Raw genomic sequence first — 11,065 nt, forward strand, 5'->3', positions numbered from 1 at the left:
CAGTGATTTTAATTTTTAATTTGTTTAGGTTTGATTCTAAAGTAAAGAGATTTTGAAACATAGCATTTACAAAAGCTTTATCTGCTCAAAACAAATTTATAAACGTATTACTTTTTTCTTAAGTACAATGGAAAAAAAATCAAACTGCATTTATTTTTAATCTACATCTTTTAGTATTTTATTAGGAGGGACAGGCAGCCGCTTTGACAAAGAACGACGCAGACCAGCGGAGATCAAGGGTATTAGTCGCCCCCTTCTATTGCCGCACCCCCCCAACCTTGGCCCTGGGACGGTGACGTGGGTAGTTTGTAGATTTCGCCAACACCCAACGTCACTGTAGCAGAGAGGCTGCAGCCTCTTGCAAGTGTTGCTCATCAGCCACACGGGGGCCGCCGAAGTCTCCAGGCCTTTGTAGTGTTTTGTTTCCTCAGTGGGACCTTGAAAACGCTTCCTCGCATACATGCTTGGAGTGGGACTGTTCGTGGAGACATCCTGTGGGGAGCAGTGGTGTGTGACAGAGGGACAGTCTGCTCTGCCGGAATTCTGCTCTCGCTCCGTCAGCTTGGTGCACTTGAGTGTTGCAGTGCAGGAAAATGGCGGCTGTTTTATGTGAATGGAAACACTAGGAAGAAGGAAATGCAAATTTGATCACAGATATGGAAATATACTCCTTATTATTCAATAAAGAGCGTGGAAATGAAAATATACATAAATAAAATGTGAAAACATTATGCTTGTTTAGGTTTACGCACAAAAATATTGCATCCATCTTTTAGTTTAAAGGAGTTTATTGGTAATCATTTGTTATTCCTCAGCAGATAGTAATCAAAGGGTTACAGGCTATTGACTGATTTTACACTACAGTGTCTCAGCACCTAACCTGTTCTATTGGGCAATAAAAGAGCTCGTTGCAATAAAGAAAAAAAAAGACTCACTATAACTGACTTTCAGATTCGTAGCTATCTGCTAATTTCTTCATCAGCTTCCACAGACCCAGCAACAATCAAACCAAGTCTTCCTAAAGTGAGTAGAGGCTTTTTAGTTCTCAGTTACTGTTAATAACTGTGCTGTACTGTGACGCACACGTTGGTGCACCATAAATTTGCAGTCACACATGCAGCAGACAACTGCATGAAAGAAGACACAAAGCTCAGCTTCCCCGCGTCCGGCTGAACAGATATTTCAGAGTGACTGCCAGGAGCAAATTAGTCGTGTCGGCCCGGTGACTCTTGGTTTGAAGCCTTCAATAAGGGGAGCTATGCCGCGCGCCCTGCAGCATTCAACACCTTTACCTGTTTGCAGCATGATAACAGCCTCCAGGTCTGCGATCGAGTGGACGATAATTTAGTGGCCAGAGCTGGCTGCAGCTTAGACAAGTGCAAAGACCACGATAAAATACAGACATAGTTAAGAGCGTGTGTGCGCGCGCGTGCATGCTGTTTTAGGGAAGCTTTAAAAGCAGCATGTGCAATTCTGCCACCCCCGTTTCAAACTGAGCATTTTTTTTCTTGAAAATCTTTGGCTCAAGGTCAAAGTCGGCAAATGACGTGTGCGGGAAGAAAAACTGCTAAAAGAATCTGCGTGATTCCACGAAATATATCTGGATAGATAATCAGCATGTATGTACGGACGCACGTGGCCAGCAACGAAATATATTTTATGCCTCAACCATTTTTTTATGTCACTGGCTTTATTGCTCTCGTATTTGGTTAAATTAGTGCTTTTAAAATAATTTAAAATATTGTAATACGCATAAAAGTGAAAGTACAAATCTTTAAAACGTGCGTAATTTACGCGCGTAAAGGTGCAGCATTTTGTTGCGTTTCTTCGGTCTCGTGCCATCGTGATGAGCAAGAAGACTAGAATTTAGCTCACCATCATGACAGACATTTTCCTCGCTGTTTAACCTGTAATTTGGGGGAATCGTTATTTACTTTTTAATTAATTTGTTCCATGCAGTACGCGCAGTAATACTGTCACGAACCTTGCGGTTTTGACATTCCGCATGATAACAATTGCTCCTATCATCTCGGGTACACGGTGTAACACAGCACACACTTCCATGGACTTTCGGGCATTAAGGTGTGTGTGTAATTAAAACGTACTGCTTCTTGTTTGTTTTTTTGGTGGTTTGCCTTTGAGTTGATTTAAGCCCCTTTTCCGACTCTGGGAATTAAAACCATTTAAATGTGGCTGTCCACGAATCTGATGCGTACAGAGGACAAAAAAGTAAAAATGCCTGTTTCGCTGCTTCAATATTTTCTCAACCCTTTCCCGTCTTGTCAGATATGCTCACCAGCGGAAGTTATTTCACTTCCACAACATTTTCTATATATTAACTACGGGAAACGTGCGGTTACTGAGGATGACCGCAGAAACACCGTTCACTTATTACTTCATTTCATCTGAGGGCATTTACTATGTTAACTATCAAATAGGACACACATATTTGTTGGTGAGTATACAGCATGTACTTCCCTCCCTCCCACACCAGCACACTCACACAAACATGCATGCGTGCACAAACCCAGAAGAACCAAATTATTTCCTCTTTTCTCCCGTATATATTCTCCCCCCCCTCATTCTGCCAGTGCCTTAGAAAATATTAATTACAAAAAAGTATAATGTAAAATATTAAAGCTGCAATCTCCGTGTTTGAGAAATTTTAAATACAACTTTACATTTTCTTTTATTTTCAAGGTGAAGGATAATTTTCAAAAACAGCCCCCCTCCCAACGGGAAACTCCATATACATAATAAAGAAAATAACAGTCATGTGGTTCAGTCGTCTTTGTTGAGGATCGGGATTTTTTAGGCAATTGAATAACTCTGTTCACGTCTTTCATCAAAACTGAGCCCAAATGTATATTCAAAAACATGCAGAGGCCTCGTGTAACATCCGCCACGAGGCACCTCGACACTGAAAGAAAAAGGCAAACAATATTCAGCGTCACACTTAAAATACACACTTAAGGAAATCTGTTCAAAAACATGCGAATCTTTTTAAAGAAACTCGCGTAAATATGTAAGTATTCATAAACATGTATTTTTGGCTTTACGTTTACCAAATATAAATAATATTTTACGGTATAAAATCAAAACAACTGAGTTGATTAATTAATTTATTTTTTGCCATAAACCCTTGGCGTGATCTAAGGTAATACATAAAATGATTTAAGATTTTAACCTCTTTGAGGCTAAAGATAAAAAATAAAATAAATAAACGAACTTGTGCAAAAGTTTCTGTGCGTAAGTGCGCAAATGGAAAAATGCGCAGCGTAAATATACTTGATGCAAAAAGAGAATCTCATGACAAGACACAAGATGGCCTCTAAGCCCATTCTAAATTCATTATAGAAACAGTGTGGGTTACGCGTAGCGAAGGCCACCTCAAACATTCCGTGAATTACGCGGGACTTTTGTATTAAATGTAGCTTTCTATTTGACTCTTAAAAATCTCAATCCTATCCTCCCCAGCTTTCCCGAGTCGCCCCTGAGCTGCGGTGTTTGCTGCAGTATGGTTAGCATTTGGAAGAACATTTGGTGATCCTTCTTTTCGGGTGTTATCCACGCCTCTTCTTTTGGTAACATGAGAAGAAACACATAAATAATCAGAGGGCTCAAATGAATATCAAGTCGAGGTGCTTTTAATTATGTCAAGGCAGAACTAAAACAAACATTTGTTAGATATTAAACTTTACAAACGACCTCGCGTAAAAAACAGAAGTTTAAATTAGTTTGCTCCGGGTTTTCTCTATAAAACTGACCTTTCCATACTTGATTTGAAGTTGAAAACTACACAAAGCTCACCTTTTCCAATTTTGTTGCAAAGCGATGAAAACAGAGCAAAACGCCATGCATAAAAACAGCAACAAAAATGTTTGTTTGGAATAAGATCCCTCGTGCTTTTGCTTCCAATCACAGCTAACAAAAAGCATCAATTGACGACTAATTAAAGATAAAGTTTCGTGGAGTTTAAATGTAAACAAACCATACATTTATTGTCCTTTAAAAAAACAAAAATCCGTCCGCAGCAGCAGCAGCACTCTTCCTTTGTTCTTCCTAATGTGGGCCTGCTGATTTAGACCATAAACGGCCAGTAGGTGGCGCTCTTGCTCCATGGAAAAGCCTTCAGTTCTTCCAACTTGACCGCGCTGACGTCACTTCAGTCTGGAGCATCAAGGCCACTTCCACGCCGCTATTGGTCTGAAACTCACATGACATGTCTCCGAACATCCATAATTATGTTACTGATATTTTTGCACCCCCTCCAAAAGATGTCAGCATCCTACTGTCCCCTTTTTTCTCCCGATGACATCTGGTAGCTCCGAGCAGAGCAACACACCCCGTGATTAGTTTGTTGTCTGATGCAAATATGTCATGTCCGAATAACATAGCGCCCGGTAACTTCCTGATGGATTCGCTGATGGGAGGATCATCTTCCTTTAGGAGTGAGGGTTATCCCAGCAACCCTGGAATGTACATCCACTCAGCTGCAGAGTACGGATATTCAGTGATGAGAAACTCTGGAAAGGTTGGACCATCTTCACTTTCCAAAGCAGACGAGGTTGCTCCAAGCGGGGTGTCGCTCGGCGGCTTCCAGGATGCGCCCTACCTGTCGTCGTGGACCCCGGTCTCCAAATCCAGCAGGGACGAGCAACCTGTTGCCCAGTGTTTACAGCCCTGCTCGATTCCACCGGGGAGCGTCAAAGAAGAGGCGTTTTGTTGCCTCTATCAGGATGACAGCAATAAGGGGAAGCAGACAACAGAGCACACCACTTACATCCGGCTTGGAGACAATGGCAGCCGGCCTGGACAAACTGTCGCCTCTTCAAGCCGCTGTTTCCAGGTGTACGAGAGGCCGCAGCGGGAGGAGCCGCAGTTCCCCCCCGGTTTCTCTCTGACCCACTTGGCGCCTTCTGCGGAATCGAGAGCAGAATCCACAATAAGCTGCAGCACATCTGCGCAAGAGACGGCGCGTTCAAACACAGAGGAGAGGCAGAGCAGGAAGGAAGAGAAGGCCAAGAGCAGTAGCTGCTCAGATAACTCGGACGCAGAATTAAAAGGTAGACTACTATACGCCCCCTCACCCCCCTCCCTGCACCGTGCACACACATGCACCTAACCTGTCTTCTTAAAAATGCAATTACCTGCACGTGCATGCTCAGATTTTTTGCAGAGAGTCATTAAATCCAATAGCTGAAGTGCATGTCAGTGTGCAGGATCGCTGTGTTCCGGTTGTATCCGGCCTTGCAGAGGCTGTGGGGGCCATGGCATTTAACACCTCCCCATTAATGTGAGACTGTCGGATGGGCACTTATCATTGAAATAAACACGCTCACTTACGAGTACAAGAGCACACATACAGATACTATTCTGGATCCTACAGTCAAGGATACTCCAAGACGCGCGTTACCTCCGAGTCTTCTGACTTTTTTTTTATTAAACTCTGCAGAAATTAACGTCTGATAGTTGTTTTGGTTTAAGGTTAGGGTGTTATTTGTACTTTTTTCAACCGTATATTTGTAAAAATAGGTGCTACTTGTGAGCATAAAGTTGGAAAAATAACTACAACAAAAAAGGTGAATTCTTTCTTGCAACAAAAGTCTTATTTTGGATTAAATTAATATGAATAATTGAAATAAAAAACTCAAGCTTTTAATATTTGCATAAAAAATCACAAAAATATGTTTAATTGATGTAAATCATACTTTCTTTTGTGTTTTTTATTTAATAATTACTATCAATTAAATTTAATCTATCTATCTATCTATCTATCTATCTATCTATCTATCTATCTATCTATCTATCTATCTATCTATCTATCTATCTATCTATCTATTTTTTTAAAACTACAATGTTTATGGTATTTGGCATCACCATTTATGGTCATTGAAGGTATAGAATTTTATTTTTATAATACTTTCATGTCTAAGTTTCTATTTTCTTTATTTATTGTTACTATGTATCTTTTTACCTCATATTACAGTAAAGTTGTTCCCCAGATTCAAGAGTTTATTTTTTAATGATTTAAAAACAACAATATTCTCAATTTATAATGCTATGCGGTGCTACTGTTTGTGTGAGTGTGTACGCGCGCGTGTGTGTGATTCTCACAATGAATTAAATGTTTCGGAAATGATTAAATGGTGGCCACACGCTGTGCGTTCACGTTGCGTTGTTTTGACTCTGTGGAGCCTCTACACTAATGAAGAGATTAACAGAAAACGCAACTGAATGTGTGTGTGTGTGTGTGTGTGTGTGTAGGGGTGAGTGTGTGTAAAGGGGTAGTTAGCCATAAAACGCCTTAAACTCCTGTTAATATTTTTTAATCTAATAAAGGCTTGTTTTTTAATTTGAAATGAATAAATCCCCAAATATTAATTAGGCTTGTGTGCGGCGGCAATCATTTTTTATGTTAGTCTGAGGCCCAACTTGGGATGAAGACTCGCAACATCCTTCAATTTGATTTGATTTAATTAACAGTTTTTCATCACACAGAAAATGATTCTTAAACCAGTTGAGGTTTAACTGAAGCCAGCGGGGCTTTTTGTTTAGTGGGAAGGAAGAGTCCACCACACCTAGGTGGTGTTTGGCACGAGACAGGGGCGTTTACCTTGAGTTCTGAGACTGAGAAGCTGAAGAGAATTGCTTGTCATGCATGTCCTCGCTGTCGTGTTTGTCTGACAGATGACTCATCCGCGGAAAAGACAACGGAAAGCTGGTTAAAAGCCAAAAGTGGAAGGAAGAAGCGCTGCCCCTACACAAAGCATCAGACGCTGGAGCTGGAGAAGGAGTTCTTGTTCAACATGTATCTGTCTCGGGAGCGCCGCCTGGAGATCAGCCGGAGTATCAACCTGACCGACAGACAGGTCAAGATCTGGTTCCAAAACAGACGCATGAAGCTGAAGAAGCTGAACAGGGAGACCCGCGAAAGGGAGCAGGGCGCAGTTTATAACTACTCCTGAATTTAACAAGCGAAATGACACTATTACGCACACGCGCGCGCACAGCCTCACTCACATGCACGGATTTTAAGGGACATGCATGCGACAACACACACATGCACACTTACACACACACGCGCGTGCACACCTACTACTGTGCCTTCCTAAATGAAGAAAAGTTTGCAGAGCGGCGCTATCATTGTGATAATTCCACCTATAAAAGTGAAACAAAGGCAAACAGGTCACAGTCTCATCCTGTAAATAACTGTTGGCATGTGTGCAGCTTCACTTTGTTGGGCTCTCATGAATGTCTTGTCACTTGTGTGCTACTTCCTCGTCGGTGTTTGTGGTGTCCTCGTGCAGTGTAAGGTGCATGCACAAGATGACATTAAGAAAATGGCAAATCATGCCCAAAACAATAAAAATGAGGAGAAAAAAAAGAATAGGAGCTGCTGCTAACTTTGTCCTTCCCCTGGTATAGTGGTGAAAATGAGAGGGAGGGAGAGACACTGCGGATGGGAGAAGAATATCGCGGCGGTTTTAATAGAAGTGGGAGACCATAACGTTGATTTAAATATTATCCAGGTGACCACAGTAAGTCAAGGTCATAAAATTCTAATGTCAGGTTCGCCCTGGAAAGCGTTGGGGGTGGATTTTATGATCTGCAAATATAATGTGCTGCAGCAGTAAAGATGCGTTTAAAGGTGTGTGTGGAGGAGGGCTAATCCACACAGCAGACTTTCAGGACCAAGCCGAGGCGCTGGGGCTGGAGGGAGTATCCGCCTCGCCTCTCTGCCCGGGGATAATGGAGCTTTGTGGCAGCGGGGAGATAAGAAAGATGGTGGATAAGAGGACACAAACTGCTGGAGATGCAGGAGCACTGTTCGCCGCAACAGCACGTGGATAACCCAGGAAGGCGTCCGCGCGGAGGCAAGCGCAGGTAGGACTAATGCTTTTATTTCCTGTTTTGGATCGCGTCCCACAGCTGTCAGAGGAGCGCGCTTGACAGCTCCAGCTCGAGTGTCACGCTTTGAATGCCTTGTGTTGTTGATAGTTCATATCAAGTTGTTGTGCACCCGCAAACATGCAGCTGATTGTTGTTGCGCTCCTATAAGTGTCAATTATCCTCCAGAATATTATTGTTGATGTTTGTTTTGGGATTTCCGGTGAAACTGAATTTGATTTTTCTGTGCTTGTCTGATCGAGTTGTGCTGGGATGCTGCATATATTATTATTATTTGTGGAAAATCAACAATTTAATGTATATTGAGAAAGAATTAAAACAACAGTACCTGAAGTGCAGTTGAGCAGTGTGTGTTTTTAGTTTGTGCTGATCCTCATGCTCTTCTAACTGGATTTTTAACCCATTTTGCGCGAAGCTGGAGCGTGGTTTAGGTAGTTTCATGTTGTTGGGGTTGGCTTCCTGGCTCGGCAACAAGAAACTGCCTTGATTACGTCAGTTCGTCTTCATCAAGGGCACAATTTCCGCTGAATTACCGCTTATAGTCACCCAAGTCCCCGTAAATGGCATTGTAAATGAACTGAGCAGCAATACCTTGGACAGAGACGTTTTCATTCTTGGCTGTTATTTTTGTGGTGGGCTGTAAACGCTTTCTGGGGTCCTCACGAGGAGAATAGGCTGTAAAGAACCTGGGGTAAAGTTTTAGACTGTATTGTGTTGCGTGAGCCGTTCCTGCATGTCTACTTTGGGATTCTTTGTGGTCACAGCTGCCATATTTGGAGCAATGGAAACACAGACTTGGTGGAAAAATGTCACGTTTGATTCGAGTCTGGGCTTTAATTTAGAAAAAAGAAATCAGCTTTTTTACCATTTAATTTCTCGGTTTACTCTTGAGTCTTGTGGCTGCCAAAGTTTGAATACGCAACTTAAGTTTTCACTCATAGTTTGAAATAAATTGATTTTTTAAATAATAATGATGATGTGCAGCAGAATTTTAAAACATTTTTAGAAATGAATTAAGTTTGATGTTGCTGAATCCCCTTTCTGCAGTGTTTTATTTGAATTCGCCTAAATGAGAAGTTATTGTTTTTTATGGTTTTAAAGTAAAATGTGTTAATTATTTGACCATATATGGGTTTTGCAATTATCTCTAGATATACAATTCATTCTCAGATTTCTATCTTTAAAAGTGTTACATTTTTAGCTTTCATTGCACAAAATGTTCTTTTATTTTTACCCAAATATACACATTTCTACTCTTTAAAAGTAGGAAATATTACCAAAATTAGGAAAAAATAAAATGTATCTTCACATTGTACCTTTTTCGTGGAGTTTCCTCTTTGGTCAGCATCTCTCCTGTGGGAGCCCAGTGTTTATCTCTGTCCTCCATCTCGCCTTGTTTTCTCAGCTCCCTCATTATGGCTTTAGTACCGCTGGAAGACAGTCTAGAATCCAAAGTCACTTTCATTCAGGCCCCTGAATGAGTGTCTCCCTTGGAATGCATCACTCACAAAGACTTTACAGCGCTGGAAACAGCCTGTAAGAGCAGCACAGATTCACCCTAAAACCATATACACATAAAGTCATTTATTTCACTTTGTTGTGGCGCACAGGAACTGGAGCCGCAGGACAGACACTTTCTCGACGCAGCTCAGATGAGTTCCTCACACCTCCGTGACCAGACAAGAAACAATTATTACGTCTTTCTTTTTTCTGCGTTTTTTATTTATCTATTTTGCTTGATGATGAAATAATTCGTGATTAAATTAAAGTTAAAACAGTAAATTGAATACTTCAGTTGTTGAAGTGTTGGACAAAATTTCGGTCACTTCCTTAATTTAAACAAAATTATTTTTTCAGCAGATAACTGTCTTTTTTCAGATGTCACAAAGTAAAACTCAGCCAACAAAACATGCTGTTTATACAGCCTTTATACGTGATTTTCTTTAAATATGTTTAATTACGTTTCCAAACACTCTTATTTCATTTTTTTCTAATTAAACTGACAGAGAATGGGTGACTGTAAACGTTAATCCTCTTCTCTAAATAAAGTTTTCAATCAAACCCTTTTTAGGAAAGTGATTAAAACAAAACGGATGTCAGTTGATTGGATGGTGATTTACATCAGAAATAAAATAGCGGGACTGAAATGCGCAACTTTACTGCAACTTAAGGTGAGAATCAGTGTTTAATCTAAGAGGAAAAAACAACCTAAGGGGTGGGCCATGGCGTGATGAAAAACTGTAATTATGAATGTTTTGACACGTTAATTTTTTAAATAAATGAAGTCTTTTTTTAAAAGATAATCTCCAAAAAAAGAAGCTTTTATAAAAAAGCTTTTTACTGCAGACCATTCCAGGCCATAAAGGGAATCACACTGAGATCCATCTGTGCTGTCTGTTCAGCACATGGCTTTTTATAAATAACTCGTGATGTTCTTGATGCTCCTTTTTAATTGTCCGTAGACCCTAATATGCAGACTTTTGGTGGAAAATGTCTCTAAAATATCACGCTCCTCTCTGATCATAGAACCCCAGTTCTATATGTGTTTGTGTGCAGGACAAAGACTCTGTTTGATCTTGAATTTCACTGGTAAATCAGCTGCAGCCTGAGGTCTGCATCAAGGCATTGAGGGGAATTATTACGCTTTGCTACTGCGGGCACGTTTCTCTTCCTTCCTTTAGGATGACATTTTTTCATTTTTTGGCTTTTTTCTTTTTTTTATATAAAGAAACAATACATGTTAAAGACACGTTTCCCCCAGATATATAAAGGATGACGTCAGCTTCCGTCTTCTTCTGGTTTTGTTTCCTAAAGCTACAGGATGCTTTAAACTAACTCCATATGTCTCCAGCAGTTAAATGACTATTGAAAGTTTACAAATAAAAACGTGGATACATTTATGCTGACTTTAATAAGACAAAGACAAACATAAATCTATTGCAATATCTCCCGCGCGCCATACTCATGCAGGCTGTGGCCCCCTGCTATGTCAGGTGTTTGTCCCTCAGCGCCCACTTGAAGTCTAACTCGGGATTGCTCATATTTTAACTGACTTCTATCATAAACAAGAAACGACAGAGTCTTCCTCAGTGTGCGTAAACACGCAGCCATTTGGCTATCGACCAGTCATGTTTTCCGTCAGTCATTGGTGACG

General features: G+C 40.8%; 1 protein-coding gene across 2 annotated transcripts in view; it reads left to right on the plus strand.

Moving 5' to 3' along the window:
• The first annotated feature begins 4,280 nt into the window (after nucleotides 1–4,280).
• Nucleotides 4,281–11,065, plus strand: part of hoxc10a (homeobox C10a) — a 47,455-nt gene continuing 40,670 nt past the window's right edge. For both annotated transcript variants that reach the window (XM_024292212.2, XM_036212719.1), the window contains exons 1-2: nucleotides 4,281–5,066; nucleotides 6,691–7,887. In XM_024292212.2, the coding sequence (XP_024147980.1) occupies nucleotides 4,376–5,066; nucleotides 6,691–6,968 (969 nt within the window). In that variant the 5' untranslated portion in view covers nucleotides 4,281–4,375 and the 3' untranslated portion in view covers nucleotides 6,969–7,887. The remainder of the gene's footprint in view (nucleotides 5,067–6,690; nucleotides 7,888–11,065) is intronic.

This window comes from Oryzias melastigma, linkage group LG7 (genome assembly GCF_002922805.2).
Source record: "Oryzias melastigma strain HK-1 linkage group LG7, ASM292280v2, whole genome shotgun sequence".
Lineage (NCBI taxonomy): Eukaryota > Metazoa > Chordata > Actinopteri > Beloniformes > Adrianichthyidae > Oryzias > Oryzias melastigma.